The sequence below is a fragment of the Alnus glutinosa genome, chromosome 13, assembly GCF_958979055.1.
Source record: "Alnus glutinosa chromosome 13, dhAlnGlut1.1, whole genome shotgun sequence".
NCBI lineage: Eukaryota > Viridiplantae > Streptophyta > Magnoliopsida > Fagales > Betulaceae > Alnus > Alnus glutinosa.
In genome coordinates, this window is record NC_084898.1 from 7603846 (window position 1) to 7626041 (window position 22196).

Sequence of the window (22196 nt, forward strand, 5' to 3'; positions counted from 1 at the left end):
AAAGGTTTCCTAGGTTTCTTTAGGGTGCATAGTTGGGGGTCTACAACTGTTTCAACTATAAAATCAGATTTCGTAGGAGAGGAATTCCCTTCCTGGGATTCTTCATCTTCTAGTTGTGTGTTAGCTGTATAACATGGATGACTTACTTGGGAGGTTGTCTGGACTCCCTTTAACTTAAACGTTCTTAGTTCTTTTTCCAATTCTAGATCTCGTCGCTTTAGTTCTTCCGTTGAGGTAGAACCGGCAAACGAATGCCTAGCTGGAGTCTTATCCTTAGGTTGTCTAGAAGATCTAGACCTTGGCACTTCAGATCTAGATGTACTGGATCTTGCAACTTCTTCTATGAGAAGATTTGACTTAGGGGTCGACTGAGAACCTTGGTTGAAACTAATCTTAACAGTACCATCCAAGTACTGCTGGATATAATCTAGGTCTCCTAGATTATGCCTTATGAGCTCAGGCTTAAAACTTTCATTGGTTAAACTCCATTCTTTGGGTAACTCTATGTCAGTCCAATTAATAGTTCGAGGAACGTGAATACTCGCTTACTCTAGTTACTTTGAATCAACATGGTTTGACCACTTGGGCTTCTTTTGATTGCCTGGAAGTTCATGTTAGTTCCAGTGCACTTATAGTAGATCCTGTAAATTAAGGCTAAAGGCTGAACTCCTTCAAGGATTTTGTATCCTTGAGTTCTGATACTTTGGGTTAAAACCTTTAGGATATGGGGATCACTTAGACTTACTGTGAAATCAGGGAAACAGTCAAAATAGACTGGCCCATCATGCATAGTTGCTTCAATGACTCCGAGGAGACTATCCTGCCAGTCCGTAAAGCGGGCATCTCTTAATCCTAGCATTACAGAGGCTTTCAGACCTCTTCTTGTTAGGGGCTTAATGGCGACCTGAACTAATCCTATGTGGATAAAGTTGTGGCCTTCTCTTCTATGTCGCTTAATGGCTTCTGGGCTAAAAAGCTAGCATAACTCATGTTCCTTATTGAGAGCATAAACTTGCTCTACAGTCTTGACATGTTGTTCAGTCTTGAACGATGTCATGGACCACTTTTTCCTGTAAATTTCTTTACTAGGGACTTTGGGTATGTTCCAATCATTGACATCAATGAAGGAATCCTCATCGTGGTACTCAACGTGTTCTTCGTTGATTACCTCTGGAATCTCAAGGATCCTAGTGGATCTAGAGCTTGTTGATGAGCTAGATCTGAACAATCTATTCATCTTTGCAAGTTTAGGGTTACCTGACTTAGACTTTTACTGTTTCGGTCTCTCTACCGCAAGACATCTCTCTATTACACTTCATCTCTATTCTCCAACTAGGTTTTTCTAGGTCATACTTCTTTGTCCTATCCGTGTGTCCTCCCGACTTACTTGGCCTTCCCTCGGCTCTCGACTGCGCTGACAGCACGTTGATGGCAGTGTCCTTTTCCTATTAGCCCTAGAATCTTAACAGAGAGTGGTATAACAAACAGACTGAAACAATAGCAGAACAAGCAGAATAACCAGCCACTTGGGTGGATGTACAGATCAAGCAGGAATCAACTCAACACTTATGGCTCTGATACCAAATGGGGGCGAAAGCAGAGAATGGGGGATTTAGAAGTAGAGTGTGGTGGTAGTAGTGTGGACAGAGTGATGGTGAGCATAAAAGAAGATAGTAATGTGCATAATAATCTGCATAGAATAATCTGAATACAAAACAATAGAGTATTCAAGGATCATGAAAGAACTTAAAAGTAATGCTTAGATTCAAAATAACTTGGATGTAAAACTTACAAATGAACTTAGGATATATATATATATCTCTTTTGATGCGTTTTTGAGCTTTTTCTCAAGAGTTCTCGTCCTTTTTTGTCCCCTTGTGACTTATCTCTTTCAATTCTTGTTAAAACTGTTAGAATATTTTTGCTTGGAAAATTTTTTTGAGATAATTTTTGCATAAAATTGTTTGTGTTGACTACTGCTGAGATTGGAATATTGTTATATCATTAATTTTGAACTGTGCTAGGATATTATTGCTTATTTGTAATTTTTGAAAAAGTCCATTTTACTGTCATTATAATGCCAAATTTTTTTTTGGGACTGACTGGAACTAATTTCATTGCTGTTATTTTTTTGGCAAAATGGTTGAATACTCTTTTGCAGAATCATGTTTGTAAATAGTTCTCAGCGCAGGGTCCGACAGAGGACAGATGAGGCTCGTGCTGCCTCTTTGGCAAAAATAGAGAACCGGCAAGCTATTTTAGAAATGAATGTCCTCAGAGCTGATGTGATGGTTACTCATCTGGATTTTATTGTTGATATCATCAAGGACAACCATTGGGGCTATCTCTACATCTGTGCTTGCACAGTTTATCCCAGGCTGGTGAGGGAGTTTTATGGGTACTTAGAGGTGGTTCAGGATGTGGACCAGGGGATCATTCTTCAGAAATATGTTCAGGGCCACATGCTTCAGATTGATCCTTAGGTGATCAGTGATCTTATCGATGTTCCAGTCCTACCCATTTCAGCTAGTCCCTTCTCAGAAGACATGGAGGTCTCTTCATTAGAGCAGCTCAGAGAGTACTTTAATGCCCATCCTTAGGGCCATGAGCGCGCACATGCTTTCATCAAGATCGGTGCCTTTCCTCCCCCGCATCGACTGCTTACAAAAATGGTGCTACACAATTTATGGCACACAGCTCGTAGGAGTGAGCTTGTTTTGAAGAGGGTCCAGTTTTTATATGCTCTCTGTATGAGGATGCCTTTCTGCTTATGTAAGCATATCCTCAATCTGATGCTGGAGATGAGAGACGAGCACTCTATCAGGCTCCCTTTTGCATGTTTAATCGCCAGGCTCATTGTTCAGTCTGGGATAGACGTCTCTGCCCAGCCAATGACGAGGATACAAGATCCTCTTGGCAGTTAGACTCTCATGAAGTTTAATGCCCAACTGCGATTTGAAGGTCACAATGAAGCACCTCAGCCTCCTCCGGTCCAGGTTGAGATACCTATAGGAGCCTCATCATCTCAGACTGCTCCTTCTCCTCAGTATGATGCAGGTTACGCTCAACTATTGGCGAGTATGAGTGTGATGCAGGGAGATATCAGCTCCATTCAGCGGGAGGTTCGCTTTATCAATACTCGAGTTGAGCAGTGCCAGCTTGATATCTAGGACTGCCTCAAGCATCATCATCCTGATGAGAATTGATTTCTTGTTTTGTTTTGATGTTTTTACTTTATTTTGAGACAGTTATATTTTTTTTTTCGATGATTGTAATATTTTTAGACTCTAGATTTTATTTATACTCTGTTTACCCTTGTCTTGTTGAGACTTTAAGGGTGAGTATTTGTGGTTTTTCTAATATTCTATTTTATGCTTTGTCCTTTTGAGACAAAAAGGGGAAGTATTTTTTGATTTGGACTGAGATTATATTTTTAAACCGGTCAAGTGATTTTTGTCCCAGATGGCTAAAGGGGAAGTTTTTTAGTTTGTGATTGACTGCATTCTGTTAGACAAAATCACTTATACGTAATGTTGCTTTTTAATCAGTGATACTGTTATATTCAGAGCCCACACTTTGGTTATATGCTTCAAGAAGACTCTGTGCAGAATTTAAGACAGTGAAGTTCAGATCCATTGCATCCATCCGAATGACGTGGTATTCCGTCCGGACACTCATCTGTCAAGCAACATCCGTCTGGAAGATGAGATCTTTCCGTCCGGGCTCCCATCTATATCCAGAAGCTTCAAACTGTTCCAGGTTGCATCGGTTCGGAAGTCTCAGCAACACGTCCGGACGCCTTTCAGTGTTCAACAAGTAAAATGATTTCATTTCCAAACACAGATATGGGTAGACAGCTGCAACTGTCCGGACAACGTGTTATTCCGTCCGGATGCTATCCTGGATAAGGCAAGACGTGCAATTCGAACGTCTGTCTAAACCATCTGGACGCTTAGTCCTTATTATGAAATTGCGTGCAGCAGACGTACAACTGTCCGGACGTTAGGGCAATACCGTCCGGACGCAGCTCTATTCAGGAAAGAATTTCAGCGAATTTGGAAAGCTGGTTGCACAGTTGTTCGTCCGGACGCCCTCAGCTACCGTCCAGACGCTGCCTAGAGAAAATCGTATCAGACTCGATTTACGTCTTTTGTAGCCTATAAATAGAAGCCTCTAGGCATGTAATTTGTAAGAATTCAGTATTGAATTTCATAGTGCTTAGAGAGTATATTTTAAGAGTTGTTGTGCTGATCCAATTGCTCTCAAGTTGTTGCCAAAGTGCTGTTGCTATGTTCGTATGAAGTCTATCTTAGGGAGGAGCCCTAAGGTAAATGATTCCATTGAAGACCTCTTGAAGTAGGTGACTTGATTAGGAGGCGTTCGCGTTGGGTTACACGTCAGAGTTCAAGATACGACCACTACATAAGGATATGCGAGTGCTACTGCTTTATAACTAGCATTGTCTTCTAAATAGTGGATATCCTAGATTTGGCTGCCCCCAGAGTGGCTTTTCTCTTAATTGAGTTTCTACTTCGTTAACAAAATATTTGAGCTATTTAAATTCTGCTTTTATAATATTTTGTTAACATGTTGCACACATGCATGTTAAATTAGAAGTCACTTTATTTTTCAACAATCATTAATAATAGTGCCAACTTCATACATCAATTGAACACTTAAAGTTATTAACTATAAGTAGCTTTAATTGAAAATCTATTTGCAAATCATACAAGGTACAAAAAATTAAAACATGAATTGGTGTGTTCTAGTGCCAATTGTTATAAAACGAAAACATGCTTTCAATACCTATAGTCCTCTTACCAGGATCTACTTATAAAAGATATCAATCTTACCCATAAGCTTTTAAACAAAATAGTTAAGTAAAATGAAATGCAAGATTTAAACGGTGAATGCATGCTTGAAAATTAAAGAATTGAAGATGAAAGTTAAGGTTATTACCCAAATGGTAGAGCTCTCTAAGTTTAGGAAGTAGAACCCTCCAAAGAAAACCCTCTCTCTCTCTCTCTCTCTCTCTCTAGGATTTTCAGAGGTTATGGACAATCAAAATGAAGGGTGGTTATATAGTCATTCCATGCACAAGCAAAATGGTATAAATGTCTAATTTTATTTGCATGTAACTGCCCGTTGAATATTCGTTCCTCGAGTTGAACATTCGTCGTCTATGCCGCCATAACGTTATCAATGATCGTTCTTCCTGGGATGCAAGTACTATGGTTATATATAGGATATAATCTAGTGGCGCACTACCTTCAACCTGGCCTATTGGCTGGTACCTTCGAAACAATATTATATAAGACATTACAAAGGCTTATGGGCCTAAATTCACTCACTCTAGAGGGGTTATTAACTTTTGGAATTAAAGCAATGTAAGTATAATTCAAATCTTTCTTCACAAGACATGAAATAAGATTACTGGAACGGCACTACATACCTCCTCTCTGACAATTGCCCAATTTTTATGATAAAAATAAGCTACCAAACCATCTGGTCCAGTTCTTTCAGAGGATCGAATCATTTGGTTTAAAGCCACATTTTTATGATAAAAATAAGCTACCAAACCATCTGGTCCAGCTCTTTCAGAGGATCGAAGCATTTGGTTCAAAGCCACACTTATCATAAAGAATTTAAATTTGGGTGGAACTCAAATTCTCATATATTTAATTAATAATGGGAATCTGCAATTAATTGAAACATGAATAATAAGGTATAACATTTCCAAATAGAATTATTATTCGAATAAAATTAAATGCTCACATTGTATGGTTCCACTACAAAAAAAATTGTTTTTTGCCACTTGCAGTTCGCCACGTGTACGGTCACTGTACATGTGGCGAACTGTTGGCCACGTGCAAGTGGCCACGTGCAAGTGGCCACGTAAATACACGTGGTGGATCCGGGTGACACTAACTGCACAGTTGGCCGCGTGTATTTTAATACACGTGGCCAAGTGGCCGCGTGTATTAAAATCCACGTGGCTAACAATTGGCCGCGTGTATTTTAATACACGCAGCTATATATATATATTTTTTTTTAAAAAAAAAAATTATATTTTTTGGATTAGCCACGTGTATTTTAATACACGCGGCTAAATGTATTTTTTTGGGCCACGTATACTTAATATTCTGGAGTATACAGAATATATTATATTCTGGAGTATATTATTATTATTATTTTTTTTTTTCTTCTTCTTCCTTATATTTTGGAGTGTACGTCGACGTCGAGAGTGAGAGAGATATAGAGAGTGAGAGAGAGATACAGAGAGTGAGACAGAGAGTGAGAGAGACAGAGAGAGAGGTATTAGAGACAGAGAGAGAGACGTCGAAGTCGGGAAGGCCGGCCACACGGCAGTCGGGGAGCTGGCCGGTGGTGCGCGCCTGACGGAGAGTTGGCCAGTGGTGCGCTCTGACGGAGAGAGAGAGAGAGAGAGAGAGCAATACAGAGAAAGAGGGAGAGAGCGAGAGAGAGAGTGAGCGAGAGAGAGAGAGAGAGAGAGAGAGAGAGAGAGAGGGAGAGAGCGAGTGAGAGGGAGAGAGAGAGAACACTGAGAGAGAGAGAGAGAGAGTGAGAGAGAGCGAGCGAGAGGGAGAGAGAGAGAACACTGCGAGAGAGAGCGAGAGCGAGAGAGAGCGAGCGAGAGGGAGAGAGAGAGAACACTGAGAGAGAGAGAGAACAGAGAGAACGGAAAGAGAGAGAGAATTGAGACGAGAGAATATATATATATGATATATTTCAAAACTGGTGCAGGTAGGTGCACGGGACAACTCCCGCGCACCTACCTGCACCAATTTTGGCCACGTGGCCTAAAGCCACGTGGCCAAATTCTTTTTTATTTACATTTTAAATATATTTTTATTTTATATATATATATATATATATATTTTATTTATTTATTTTATATTTATATTTTAAATATATTTTCAAAAACAGTTGGCCACGTGTATTAAATACACGTGGCCAATTGCAAATATAAATATAAAAAATTATAAAAAAATATAAATATTTTAGCCACGCATATTTATTACACGTGGCCAATTGGCCACATGTAATTAATATACGTGGCCAATTGCAAATATAAATATAAAAAATATAAAAAATAAATAAATATTTTAGCCACGCGTATTTATTACACGTGGCCAATTAGTCACGTGTATTTAATACACGTGGCCAATTACAAATATAAATATAAAAAATTATAAAAAAAATATAAATATTTTAGCCACGCGTATTAATTATACGTGGCCAATTACCCACGTGTAATTAATACACGTGGCTAACTGTCATCTAGCCACGTTTATTTATTACACGTGGCTAATTGGCCACGTGTAATTAATACACGTGGCTAATTGGCCACGTGGCTACAGTAACGGCTACTGTAGCCACTTGACTAATTGCATGTTTTTTTGTAGTGTTCCCTTCAAATCATAATTGGACAAAAATATAAAATATAAGAAACTGTTTGCCTATTAATTTTGCTTTTCTATTTTTGTAGTCGTACTTGGGCGTGTTCTTGTATTTCATTTTTTACTTTCAATATTTGCCCCCCAAAAAAAAAAAAAAAATGTTCTTGAGCTTATTATTGAACATGCAATAATCATTTAAAAATTAACAACATAGAGCCGGAAATAGGAAAAATATATAATTAAATACAACCATTGATTTGTCTGACAAGAACTATGCATGTTAGTTAAGCCAACATACTTTGAAGCAGTCCTACCATTTGATGGGTGTGCTTGAACCTTGACAGACACCAACGGTAGACTGACATATATATATATATATACCGGCCATAATGCTTAAAGACGATAACTGTTTTTATTTTTATTTTTCTTATTATTATTATTATTTGATTTTAATTAACATAAAGCTTTGAACTTTCATTAAAATCACAACGAAACAACTTGCGCGCTCAACAAGCATAATATCACAAATAAATACAGTATTAATCTTTCATCTAAACTTGTTTTAAGGATTAATAAATCGATGCTTTTGTTAAACAGAAAGCTATCACATTTGCTTTCTTTTTCGTACGCCCTACACATGCACACCATGATTAGAAACTTTTCAGCATCATCATATTTAATCTTCGATTAGGTCAATTGATTGGGACCATGACCTATTATGAAGCGAAAATCTTTAGTTCAAAAAATATATCTTTCTTCTCTTTCTCCCTCCACTTACGATCATATAAAAAAAAGATGCCCGTATGAACTCCAACAACAAAAAAATATTTTTAAAACCGTTATCAAACAAGACTAAATTCAAGCCTTAATTTGGCTGGCCGGGATGTAGAATGGTATGACTGCAGTTGTGTGATTCTTGCCAATGATTAAGCAAAAGAGGGTAGGAGATCGAGTAGGACAACGAGGTATAAAGGTGTAGAAATATTAGGGAAAACTTCACTTATAATCTTTGATCTTTCATCATTTTTGAAATTAAATATTTAAACTTTAAAAAGTATCAATCTAGGATATTCATCTTTCAATTTTTTTTTTTAAATTTTAACTATCCTTTAGAATTTTCTATTAAATCCTATCAAAATTCTAAAATACCCCAGTATTTTTTTTTTTTAAAAAAAAAAAAATTAGAAAAATTTTCAAAGATTTAGGCATGGGTATTTTTGCAAATTTCGTTAAATTATGACTAACACTTAAATCTTTACAATTTTTTTTTCCCTAAAAAAAGAAAAGTATTTTGAGAATTTTGACAAGATTTAACGAAAAATTCTAATGAATTGTTGAAATTGAAAAACATTGAGAGATATGATACTCTAAATTGACAATTTTTAAAATTTGAGTACTTAATTATATATAAAAATAATGAAATATCAGAGGTTATGCTTTGGAATTTGCTCTTAATTAAATAATCGAAAATCAGGCCGACAGACATTCGTTCAATATTACATGTTGGAACCTCTAACCACGACAACAAATGCCAACGAACATCCGATCCTGTACGTTGGAACAAGCGGATCCAGAATTAATTCTTTTTCAAGGGGCCGAAGCAACACATAAATAATCTTCAAATTCAAACAACAATAATCTATTAATAATATATAATATATACGTTGTTACGTATGTATTTTACTGTAAAGTTATATCTAAAATATGTCTTAGAATGATTCAACATAGATAATATTACTTCTCAAATCATATGGATAATACACCAAATCTGTAAAGTGTGAACTATGTTTTAAATTATATTGATCGTAATTGCTATTCTTTGAACAGCTGAAAATCAACTTTTTTTCTTTCTTAAATAAACAAGAGATTACACATTAATTAGAGTGTATATATATAATAATAGTTCTAGAAATTCAGAAATATATATATATATATATATATATATATATATATATATATATATATATATATATATATATATATATATATATATATATATATATATATATATATATAAACCAAGTAATTTAAGATATTTTAAATAGTGAACGTTATTTTTGCATGCCTAAACGTAACACCCAAGGATTGATCTAGGACTTTAAGCTGATTAAAAAGCCTTTAAAAGTCTACTTAAAAACAATTAATATTCTTTCAGAAAAGAACTTTATGAGGGTCAAGAAATTAAATGAATTCCAAAATTTGATTTATCTGTGTTATATTCCTACTTGTTCTATAAACCTAGCTAAACTGATAGAAAAAAGTGAATTTAATAGAAAAAAGTGAATTTAATACTGTAATAATTTGTCCACCATAAAGGCAGGGTACATGACAACAAGAAAGACAATGAAAAAAGCAATTTGATTGAGATGTAATTAAGGATATTTGTGACTCGGTGAAGCTCAAGTTAAAGTAGAGATTTGTGATGTGACTTAATTAATTAACAACGTAATAAGTCACTCATGTAATTAGTGTTTGACTGAGTTTCTTATTCCTAGCCTAGCAGCTTAATTGCTTATGTTCTTTTGGCAGCCTAGCTTCAACAAATTCATCCTCTATCTTCTCCAAGTGGAAAAAGAAGTCTTTAACCAACTCTTCTGTGTGTATGCGAAGAAGCTAGAGAGGCTTTTGCATGCAGCTGCCCCATAGCGGGCATGAATTAGAAGATCGAAGAGAATTTTATTCTTTTGAGTCGCTTCTCAATCTTGTAACAAAGTCATTGCACAGGAGAGTCGGAGAAAACTTTTTCTTTTGTGATGATCTCTCTTTTGTGAGAGTATCAGACTTTGTGTACGTAATATTGGGGCTTTTCTTTTTTCTTTTTTTTAAAAAAAAATAAAAAAATAAAAAAAATCAATGTTTTGTACTTCATTTTTTGATTGTGAAATTTTCTTCTAATATAATCTACATAGATTTGTTTTGTTAAGCCTAATCACATAAATCACAACACTCAGTATTCTTTGCGTTGATGATCTAGGAACTTGACATAATTAGGAAGGTGCTCTACCACAAAAATCATCTATCATTGTTGACGAATAAAAATCATTGCTTTGTTGCGGCGGCGGCGGCGGCATCGGATCCCATCCATACAAGTGGGATTAATTTATTAATTAAAGAAGGATTGAGAACGAAGATTGATGAAGCATATATATATATAAAATTCATATTGATAAGATAAGGAAAAGATAATAAGAAATCATTTGCAACTTATTTAAGGCTGATAAGTGTATGCATGTACGAGCTAGAAACATAATTTTCCTGCCGTGGATAAGAGGTCAGCAGTAATTGTCATATTCAATGAGACCTATTAAAATGTGAACTACTCATGCGACTCATTGTACTTGTGATCTTTCTTTTTCGTAAAGAGATCGATATCAATTATAATTAGAACACTACAAACTGATGTGGAGGTTTATATGAATTGTATCATTTCAACTTCTAGTTTGTTGAGCAGTTCACACATGATACCATATATATATATATATATATTAGTAACATTTCAAACAAATGTAATAATATACCACACAATCATCTAATAAACTTTCAACAAATCTGTATCTAATTTTAGGCTAAGTAAGGTTAGTGTTCTGAGTCCTATACGCATGCGTACAAGGTGCAAGTGGAGAGTGTCACATCAATAATAAGGGACACATGGCATCTCCAACTTAAGTGTGCATAGACACAAGACACAAATCAAAGACTTTTAGAAATTGGAGCTAATGATAGGCCTTCCTTTTAATGGCATGATTAAAAGAAAGAAAACAGGGTTTTATACATATATTAAACAATATGCTTATCAAAACATAAAGAAAATAATAATGCTAGAAAATACATTTTTATCTCACAACTATCTCATAATATTTTTGTGACAGTTCCAGCCAGTCCTTAATCAATCCTTGTTAAAAAAAAAAAAAAAAAAAAATCAATGATTGGTTATGATTACCACATCAGCATTGTGGGATAATTGTGAAATAAAAATGTTGTATATAATATTACTTTACAGAAAAACTTTACATTTTCTTTTCTTGTTTTCTCTTTAGTAATGCTATAGATATATATCACAAATATCCCATGAAGCTAATGTAGCAAGGTCTAATAGCCGTTTGATATTAATATCCTTTTTTTAACAATAGTCGATCCGATTGTTATTAAACCTTACCACGTAAATTTTTGTGGGGGTGTTTAGCATTACATACTCTAGCTTTTCCCTCTTTCTCTTCTCTTTTCTTTCTGTTTTTTTTTTTTTTTTTTTTTTTTTTTTTTTTTTTTTTTTGTTTAATTTTGTTTTTGTTCTTTATTGAAAAGCATATACTTATATATGGATAAGGATTATTAATGATGAAAACAATACGTCCTTGTGAATGGATTCATCATATATATATATATATATAGTAGCTTTCAGTACTTGGTATAAATAATATTGTATGCATGGCATAAATATAAGGCAGAAAGCTGCCTCTTTCGAGCTTATACGCGGCGGAACCTAAGACGACCTCCTAACTTGAAATTATCGTTTGGATAATATTATAAGCATATAATAAAATAGTACGTTGATGCCGTGGATGAGAAGTCACACGTAATTTTCACATATTGAATGAAACCTATTAATTATTCAACTCCCGGTATTTTGTGATGGCATCCAATGTTAGATATTCTTCCTTTTCATAACATTAAAATTAAATCTGGTCCATTTCTTTGAAATGGAGCTCCCATCGAACCAATCTTAATAGCCAACGAAAACACAAACTGGGCCTACCTCTCGAAATTTATTCCGCGTGTCGAGTCTCACCTATTAAAAGAGAATCTGAACCCACATGACGTGAAGAAGAATATTAAAGTCTTAACTTAAACTTTTAAGATAAGTGGTGATTTAACAGTGGCTGACTGTTGCTTAACGGCCGAGGTAACATATTTTTCATTAGGCCAACTTGTCTTTTATTTCTCGCGTACCATCCGTCACCGCCAACAAGTCGGTGACAATTTATTACGGAAATGCCTTTCGATGGAAAAAGTCGGTGAATTTTCCTTGGACATTAGGCGGGGTAGGTGAAAATGGTATTTTCGACCCCGATTTGTCTTACACCCACCCCCTACGAAATTCCAATCGATTAATGATGAATAACAAAGTAACCTATCCATGGTTACAAAGTTGTTATTGCATCAACAGTAGTATAGCAAGCATCTGCTGAAACAATTCCTGCCCTTTCCGTTAATTAATCCTATCCAGCTTAGGCACAAACTTGATCATTCTTAAAGTTTATTCAACGAAGTTTTGGAGAAAATTTTGTCAATTTTATTATATGAACTGAATTAACGTACTGTTGGTTTCAGTTATCGGATTAAAGGTCACTTCTAATACTGTCCGGTCCAAATATGAGTAATTGAGTAGGGCCGGTAGGAGTTAAAGCTGATCGATCATGCACGATACAAACAATGTTTTTTTAAAATAATTAAAAAAAAAAAAAAAAAAAAAAAAAAAAAAAAAAAAAACTGAGCAAGATAGAAAAGAAAGGCATTCGATCAGGAATTTTTTTGGGGTGTCAGTTTCCAATCTTTTTTAAATCAAATTCTCTAAGGGTATAGATATCAATCCATATTTATCCACCTATGAATTGAAAAAGAACTCTAGCTCTTTTGCTTGAAGTTTCAAGTGAAAATATAGAGACGGTTTTTACTTGGCCAACATTTCAAAAGATAAATACGTATTTATCAACAAATTATAAGCTATATAGATGGGTTCGTTTGACAATACTTTTTAAAATATATTTTTATCTGTTTGGTTGTGACGTGATATAATAGTAAAAGTAATTTTAAATATTTTGTATTTTAAGTTGCTTAACCCTAAAAGGCGTTGTCAAACTATCGAGCCCTAGTCTTAATTACTTTAGCAAGGGTATACTTTTTGCAAAATAAAATGATCAAATGTAAATGTAAAACTATAAATTAATCTTAAAAAAGTTTAGGGGATCATATATGGCCAACCCAATCATGCATGGAACCATGATATACATACTTCAATAGCTATCTTCATTATATATCCACAGAAGCATTACATAGACCAAATATCAACGTTACAATATTAAGTAGTAGTACACACATAATCTACATATCAGTCTCAAAGCTAATCCCAGATTATCATCTTAGTTAAAACTACCAGCTTTCCAGAACAAAGCTTAACATTTATAAGAAGTACATATATATATATATATATATATATATATATATATATATATATATATATATAGATGGAGTTATATTCATTCTTGGGAAGGCCAAAGGAAAGCTCCCATGGCGAACTTCCTCTTTTGGGTGACATCTCCAGCGACAGGCAAGCCGTACTCATTCAAGAGGCAGTCGAGCTTCCACTCAGGCATGGTCTCGTAGTCACTCTTTTTGAACCTCGGGTAGTGGAGAGGCATCTGGAAGCTGCAGCAGCGGTTGTCTCTCTTGCTTCCTTTCTGCCCGCCATTCGGCCGGAGCAGCCCCGGCATGGCATAAGCAGCGTTGGAGCAACCGATTCCACTCATCCTCTCACCTTTTCTACTACTAGCTTCTTGAATTGAGCATATATATATATAACATCTTGCCCTTTTATAGACATCTTGGAAAGAAGAAAAGAAAACAAGAATGAGAGTGCATTTAATGTTTTGAAAGCGAACCATTCTGAATAATATTGTGCTGGATTTTTCCAGATTATGGTATGCGTGCGAGCTAAGGGGTTGAGATTCACAATTTAATGCATCTGACCTACTCTGAAAGCCACCCATCCGTGTCTAAATTCATGCCAGAGAATTGAATGGTTAGGATTATTTGATTTGAATACTTCTTGTACACTGCATGTTAGGCCATCTATTTTCTATTGCTTTCCAACCAAGTTACAAAATAATGTGCCCAGTTGCAGCTTTGATGTTACATATATGTACATATCCATATATATCCAAATTTGCTTTTTACTGCACCAGGGTGAAGGTGGTGATCACTTAATTAATTCACCATGAGCTCAGTCCAAAATCAGAGAAGAGGCCAAAGAGACTTTGACTAACAGTGACAATTCGTGTTCATGTGTCGAATTTGAGTTTTGTCGAGACATGGGTATAAGCTAGACTATATATATAGGTCAATCTTAACCCCATCTATTTAATTAAATATATGAAGATCGACCTCTTAAATTGTTAATATAACATATTTACATTCAAACATATAAACTCAAGTTTTTGAGATGAATGATATCTCAATATAATACCTTTTAGTTTGTTATCATCCGGCTCAAAGCTCATGTTGGCAAAAATAAAGTAGGCTCATTTGGCAAGAATAAAATATTTTTCCTTTCAAATAATGCATCTCTATTTAGGAAAAAAGAAAAAAGAAGAAAAGAGGAGTATCCTTATTCTCCGAGTAATGTAATCTTATTTATTAGATAGTATCTTTTCATCTACATATAGAAAATCAGGGATATTTTTCTTGAAGCTTGTAAATGGTCTTTTATAAGAACCTTATTAGAAAGCATGATACAATGTTTTCATCATATTCATTTTGCAAGAATTTAAGAAGGTCACGACTACTCCCTTGAAACAGCTATCATTTTCAATGTTGCTTACTCTAACCTATCACAAAAATAGGTCATAAATCCTCTAACAGCACCAGCACCAGCTCCATACCATAGTGTTAGAAGCAAGCCATCAAAATTTCTTAATATTGGTAACAATGGTAGAAACACTTTTAGATGCAACCGCCACTCATAGTTTCATACCATATATAGTAAATTTCAGGATACGCAACATGAACAAAGCAGAACCAGAGACTTCTCAAGTCACAGAATCTGATTTCCTAACAACTTCATAAGCACTTCTACGATTTAAGAAGAATCTAGATTACTAGAAGATGGTATTGATTCCAGTTACATATGCTTTTCCATAGACATTGTCGTGTCTGCATTAAACTCTCTATAATATTCCAATGGGTTAAATACACATGAGCCCCTAAACTACTAACCATTTTAACAAAAGCCCCACGTACTAAAAGGTGTGACGCTTGGATACATCAAACTACCATTTTGTTGCAATTAAGCTACTTTTCTGTTATTCTTCCATAAACACCCTTATTTTCTTCAAACAAAAATCAAAAACCAAAATTTCATGCAAATTCTTTTTATACTAATCAAACCTTACTCTATGTATTTTACTATTTAATAAAAATAAAATTATAAATTCATTTTTTTTTTTTAAAGAAATTAGGGGTATTTTTTGGAAGATTGACAAAAAAGTGACTTAATTGTAACGAAATTGTAGTTTGATATATCTAAGTGTCACATATGTCAATTTGTAGGATTTTTTTTGAAAATGGCTGCTAATTTGGGAGCTTTAAGTGTATTTAACCCTATTCGTATACAAGTTAGTAGCAAATGTTCCGGTGAGCACTTGACAAAAGCAAGAGTTTCCTTGCAGGACAAGCATCAGGAATTTGTGCTTCTCAATAGAAACTTCATTTGTACTCTCAGGAGCTGCTTTAGCAGGTGATGGCAAATCTACCAGCATGTTCAAAGGGGTAACATACATGTGTAAGGATCAAAACTCTTTATATTCTACAAAGGCAGACAAAGTTCTAAGTAGATCATCCTGTCATTCCAAATTTTGAGTATTAAGCAGATTCCAGGATATACTGGAAAATGCAGAGAATCTGATTCCCAAAAGCTTCTTACTGCCATTGAGCCATTCTATAGTGATCATGTACGAAAAAAAACACAGGAGGAATATGATTTTGAACGAGAATATTCAGTACATATTGCTAAAAGAATTTAAGAGATCTATCTACATCAGTCTATTCATGTAAATAACGGAACAAATTTGTTGTCTCACAACTTTGGGACAGTAATTGTCAGTGAGGGAATTGTTCTCTTTGACAGCAATTGCTGGCCAGGAACTCCGATGTCTACAGGACGCTTTCCAGTTGCAGATGCTTCTCCATGGACATAATTGCGTGGTATCCCCTGTCAACTATATTCCAGTTAACAGCATTTCATCAAGTTAGGAGCAACTTCCACTGGGGATCTGACAAAAGCATTAGTTTCCTTGAACAAGAGAAACATCAGGAATCTGTTCGTCGTTCAACATAAATATCTTTTAGACTCTCAGGAGCTGCTTTAGTGGTTGATGGCAAATCCACCAGCATGTTTTGAGGGGCAAAGTACATGTGTAATGACATCATACAGATAATAATACCCAAGAAAAGCTGCAGCAAGGTAACCAAAAAATTTACTCATTAATCATGTAAAAATACTCGCTGCCAAGAGATATAGAGAGGAGCTCAAGAATTATAGGACGTTAAAGTGCATGGCAACTTACCTGCAGCGTAGGCTTGAAAGTGAAAAGATATACAGATAAAACCATTGTAAGCAGCATAGCCATTGATGTAGAATACACCTGATATTGGCGCATGTAAACAGCAGTAAAAAGGAGTAAACAAATTAATTGAACTAGCCATATTGGGCACAAGTTAGATTCCAAAGCTCCAGCGTGAGCAATACATCAAAAAACATACTCTACAGAGGGACCTAGAAAATTTTGTAAATGACTATGCTTGCGTCCTCATCTTTCCACACAGCTACTTACTATGAAAAATCTTTCCACACAGCCACTCTGCTTAGGGTATAGTTTGAATTGCAAGTAACTTAAAAGAAACAAGATTTCTTACTCCAAAAGAGGGATAAGAGAAGAAAGTACATCAATTGTTAGGTCCACAAACATGAAACCTTGTCCTAAATGAATTCACCACTTTTCTGCAGAATTTGTGTACCTGACATGGCAGTTTTGCCACCTGATAGGCTGAGTTTTCTCAGCCATTTTTACAGTTTACTGGACAGTTGTCGCAAACTATATTGGAAAAATGTACTGTTATTGGTTCACATACATCACATGTAAGAAAACAAAAACAAGTAATCGAAAAAGAAAATATGAAATAACGCCCTAGTACCTAAGGTGTAAGAACTAAGCAGCCAAAACCCAAAAGCTACCTGATAAGAAAGGAACTAATCTAACCACAACGGAGGAAGAGAAAACTCTGAAGCCCAAATGCTATCAGGACTACAGCACATAGTAGCAGGTTCCAAAGTAATTTATGACTAAGATAGCAATGGCTTATAGCCACTAAGGACAGGCTAGCCAACAACCAACGTCAGGCATCCTTTTCCTGATTGGGAAGGCCCACAAATAACGTCACCCTTTTCCCTCAAAAATCTTATTCTTTTTTTTTTTCGGCCACAAAAAGAATAAGATTTTCCCTCAAAAATCTTATATCCCAGTTAAAAGGAAAAAGGTCTACATTTGGAAATTATTAGGTCCAATATTGAATTACACTAACCCCAAAAAAAAGTGTTGAAATGCTTCTACTAAAGTGGTAAGCTTGGGACAAAAGATCAGATTAAAGGTGAGATTGGCATCTCTCCTGATCATATGAGCAAACACAACACAGATTGTAACAGGAAAATTCCCCTGGGACCAATAGTTTGAATATGCATTATCACAAGTACTTAGGGTCAAATTCAAAAACCATTGACTTTGAGAATAGTACAAAGACGTGCAAGAACCCTTCTTCAAGCAACTTTCATAACAGTAGTTTCCACATAAAGCTACTGAGGAAACGTAGTCCTTTATTGAATAAGAAAGCATTCTTTTGGATGGTCAGCAAAAATTTTAGAATAGTTTAAAGTTCACTCATTTGTATTCCTGCTAATGTGGCTCAATAGACTCCTAAACAGAAAGCATCTAAAAGGTTACATGAAATCAAAAAAAAAAAAAAAAAAAACACTAATAGAATACTTCATTGATATGCATTCTGCGTGGCATATGTTTGTGACGAAAGCTTTGAAAGAAATATGACAAGAAACCCATGGATTTTAGTCTAAATGTAAAAGCAATCACCTTCACAATATTGTCAGCATACTTCATCAACCAAGAAACCAGCAAGCCTGTGGATCCAAGGTTTAATACTACCATCCAAGTTGTAATACTATAACCATTGAAAATCCGGTGCCACCAAGGACCATTCTCAAATCCACCTCTGAAATCATCCACAAGAAGCCGTGCCAAATTGAAAATTGAACCAAACCTGAGAAAGAAACATTGTCGGAAAATTTACTGGTGTAGTGGATACACTTAAAAAAGAGAGAGTTGACACATGAAAGCATAATAAAAAATACTTCAAGTGCATATATCTCACAAGAAAGGAAATTCTATGTCAAAGCAAATATTTTATGAGAATTTTGAGAAACTGCCATAAGATTCATGATTCAATATTTCCCTTTTCAATTTTAAAAGGACTGTAAACAGGGTAACACTTTATAATAATCATTGCAGTATATGGAGGGCACTTAAGGGCTAACATCTTTGAAGAATTCCAATAATGGAAGATTTATGGGGTAAGATTTGCAATGGCAGCTACTCAAAATGCAGATGGATAATACGTCAATGATGTTACCATTGAACAAGTAAGTTGTGTGGAGAAAAGATCCCTACGTATATAATTGTACATTCTGCCAATACAAGCTATCATTGTTCTTCTTCATCAGAAACTCCGTGTAAACCCCTGCCAATGCTGATAGACAAGCAGATAGGATTGCCAACATATAGCCTTGGATTGGTGCTGAGAATAGAGAGTCACATGAAGCTTCTCCACAACCTTTTATCTACAATAAAAGGAAATAATTCAACATGAAGGAGAAGCTCGTTAACTGTCTAGAACGTTACAATGGAAACTGGTAGTTTGCTTCGTGATTCAATTTAAGGTTCCACAATCACAGCCTACAGAGGAAGTATTTCAATCACCAGGGAGCTATGTGCCAGAGGTCCTTCTACAATATTACTAACTCAACATTCAAATTGTGGAGAGCTTGTTTGAAAGATCTTGAGAAAACCACAGTCATCCTTACCAAACCCTGCATCCATGTTAGAGTAATGACCCACTTTGCGAATGAAAAGAAAATGAAATAGGCAACTGCGTTTGCATGATATCTCCCTACTCCTGATTTTCCAGGTTTGCCCTTTTAAGTACCAATTTGAGACCAATCCAAGAAAAAGTTATATGTATGAATTCAGAATTATCAAAGATACAAATAATACATTATTTCAAGTGGAATCAGTCGATGTAGATTTCAGTCCCCTATAATGAATACCATATGTACACCAGACAGAAAACTGTCTCTCATTAATTCAAGAATGTTTCCATTTTGGGCTTTGCTCTAACCGAACCTATTGCATTGTTTGCCTCAATGATGGCCTTTTTTATCTCATCCGTAATCCAATCGAAGAAAGAAGGTTGTAACATTGTATGTTATGCTAGACAACAAAAGCAATAAACTCTCTAAGGAAAAGAAAGAAGAGAGGAGAGTGGTCGAGTGCTCATTGAATGAAAGATGAGTTGGTCGAGTCTCAAAATTGGCAAGAAGATCATCATTCTAGAAACATTAATCTCCAACAGAATTAGTACATCACTAAAATATCACATGACTACACCAATAGATCATGAACATGCAAGAATCCACAGTTTCAAGTATGAAACCAGCTTCAATTACTTTATATAATAATTTCAACTTATCACCTGGCTTGTGGTTGTTCCAACAGCTAATAGAATAATAGCCATCCATTGTAGATTAGACAGCTTCCTCCTCAGGAATAGCCTGAGCATGATATAAACTAATTAATCAGTAAATTAACAAGACATTAACCCTAGTCAAAAAGCAATAAAAGAAACTAAAACAGTTCCTAAAAACAAGCAGCACAACCAAAATGCAAAACATCAGAATATACATGACCTCGAAAAACACAATGTAGGCACACCTGAACAATAAGCCAGTGGTTACAATCTTCAGATTACCCATAATCTGATACGTCGATGTATCCACATAAGTTAGTGTAGCAAACTGAACATTGTTATGAATTAGATATATGATCGAAGGAATGGGATATAAGCGCACGGTTTTCCACTCCGTGGTCATCCTTGTAGACGGCGATACCCGGCACTCTCGCCAAAGAAGTATACTAGAAACCATTAGCTGTACTTAAACATGAATGAGATTAACAATTCCAATTCCGTATTAGCACAACTTAATCAAACAATTTAGCTTGAAAATCACCTTAAAAACCTCTGCAAGAAAAGGAACAGTTGCATAGTCATACAAATACCGTCCATTACTTTGAGACAGAGTTGTCAAAATTCCCTGGCACATGCAAAAACATCAATCTCTGGCAAATTCTTAATTAGCATTTAATCAATCAACACTACGCGATTAATTGTTGCCAAAAATGTCAATTCCTTCGCTATTAGCATCAGATAAATGAAATTAATACAAATTGGTACAATCTATCTGAAATTATGAAGTTTTAGACATTGAAATGAAAAGAACCGAATCTAATAGAATACGAATTCAAACTTCGGAGCAGCGAATAAAAGAGATCTATACAATTGCAAACCACACGCACAAAAATGGATGAAATTGTGACGAATCGAGCGGTGAATGTGCAAAGAGGGTTCTAGGGTTTTCGCTGACTGACCTGAGAGCTTGTGAGAACGGTGAGGAGCGCCGCAACGAAGTACCACTGCATCGTGTACTTCTACGTCGTCGTTTTGGTGGTTCTTGCAATCTGTGTTGCTCTGTGGCCAGCTAGCTTAGTGAGTTCAGTGATGATGACTGGGCTCAGAATTTTATTGCAAAAATAGAAAGACCCTTTTTTTTTTCTTTTTTTTGAAAAGAGTGTTGTGATTTTATGATTAATTACTTTCATGTAAGAAAATATTTTCAATGTGATATGAATTTTTTCCGCACAAATTAAATAGTTACAGAGATTTCTCAACTTTTTTACTTCAATTTTCTTGAGGAAATAGTTTCCCATTAAATATATTTTTTTTGGTGCAAAATGTAGCTGTTGAAAATGAAAAATCAACAAACAACAAAAGGTGCTACTTGATCTTACAAAACCTTTGGCTAGGGCTAGAATGCTGAACGTGCAATACAATCAGGTCTGGATCCCGTTCCAGTACGAGAGGCTACCACGTTTCTGCTTCCAATGTGGGTTGATCAAGCATGGATCGGAGGGATACCCTGAGAAGACAAAGAGATTGGTCCGCGGGGATACCCAGACGTGGCAGTTTGGCTCCTGGCTTAGAGCTGCCTCGGCGTGGTCGTATGTAACAGATATATTAGTAAATGGGCCGCCTGAGTAGTTTAGTGGGCCTTAGGCCTCATTAGTTAAAGTACTAGCAGTAGATTTTCAACCATTTTCCTATTTTAGAAAAAATTTAGGGAACCAAACCACTTTTTTTTTCTATACAAAAACACCCCACAATAGCTTTCATTTATCTTTCCCTATATATTAAAATAATATTTCTTTTATCTTTTACTTTTTTTTTTCATTGCAAACTTTCCTCCTCTTCTTTTTCTTCTTTCTTTTTCTCTCATAGACTTTTTTTTTTTTTTTTTTTTTTTTTTTTTTTTTTTTCTTCCAATTCTCTCTCAGATTTTCTCATTTTAATGATCCCCCAACTCACCCCCTCTCTTCTCCACCTAAACTCTCTCCCCCCATGCACAACCCACCTTCTGGTTCTCTCTCAGATTTTTTTTTTTTTTTTTTTTTTCAGTCTTCTTCTCCATCTCGTTTGTCTCTCTTCTTTCTTTCTTTCTTTTTTCGTCTTTCTCTCCCTCTCTCTCTCTCTCTCTCGTCTCCATCTTCTTCCTATTTTTTCTATCTATTTTTTTTTTCTTCCATTTACTCTTCTCTCTCTCTCAGT

The 22196-nt window shown here is 35.4% G+C and overlaps 2 protein-coding genes across 3 annotated transcripts; both read right to left on the minus strand.

Annotated features, from left to right (window-relative positions):
* Window positions 1-13424: 13424 nt before the first annotated feature.
* On the minus strand, window positions 13425-13991 carry LOC133854769 (uncharacterized). The gene has a single exon (XM_062291042.1). It carries the CDS (start codon window positions 13943-13945, stop codon window positions 13676-13678), a length of 270 nt encoding a protein of 89 aa, XP_062147026.1. The 5' UTR covers window positions 13946-13991; the 3' UTR covers window positions 13425-13675.
* Window positions 13992-16159: 2168 nt separating this feature from the next.
* LOC133855030 (CMP-sialic acid transporter 1-like) lies at window positions 16160-21571 on the minus strand. Of its 2 annotated transcripts, none has more exons than XM_062291322.1 (9): window positions 21388-21571; window positions 20963-21062; window positions 20545-20628; window positions 20249-20463; window positions 20010-20088; window positions 18929-19098; window positions 18335-18521; window positions 16760-16837; window positions 16160-16646 (listed from the first exon to the last, which is right to left on the minus strand). In XM_062291322.1, the coding sequence occupies exons 2-9, from the start codon at window positions 21011-21013 to the stop codon at window positions 16503-16505; spliced, it is 1008 nt and encodes a 335-aa protein (XP_062147306.1). In that variant the 5' UTR covers window positions 21014-21062; window positions 21388-21571; the 3' UTR covers window positions 16160-16502. The 2 variants fall into 2 exon arrangements, with proteins under 2 accessions (XP_062147306.1, XP_062147308.1); XM_062291324.1 differs by having other exon boundaries at window positions 21383-21571.
* Between the last annotated feature and the right edge of the window lie 625 nt (window positions 21572-22196).

Excerpts from the sequence above, each read along its gene's own strand:
- LOC133854769 (XM_062291042.1), bottom strand. The coding sequence starts at position 13,945 with ATGAGTGGAATCGGTTGCTCCAACGCTGCTTATGCCATGCCGGGGCTG.
- LOC133855030 (XM_062291322.1), bottom strand. The coding sequence starts at position 21,013 with ATGCAGTGGTACTTCGTTGCGGCGCTCCTCACCGTTCTCACAAGCTCT. Across the intron at positions 16,838-18,334 it reads ATGCTGACAATATTGTGAAG|GTGTATTCTACATCAATGGC; the intron begins GTGATTGCTTTT and ends CGCCAATATCAG. Across the intron at positions 16,647-16,759 it reads CTTTCAAGCCTACGCTGCAG|CTTTTCTTGGGTATTATTAT; the intron begins GTAAGTTGCCAT and ends ACCTTGCTGCAG.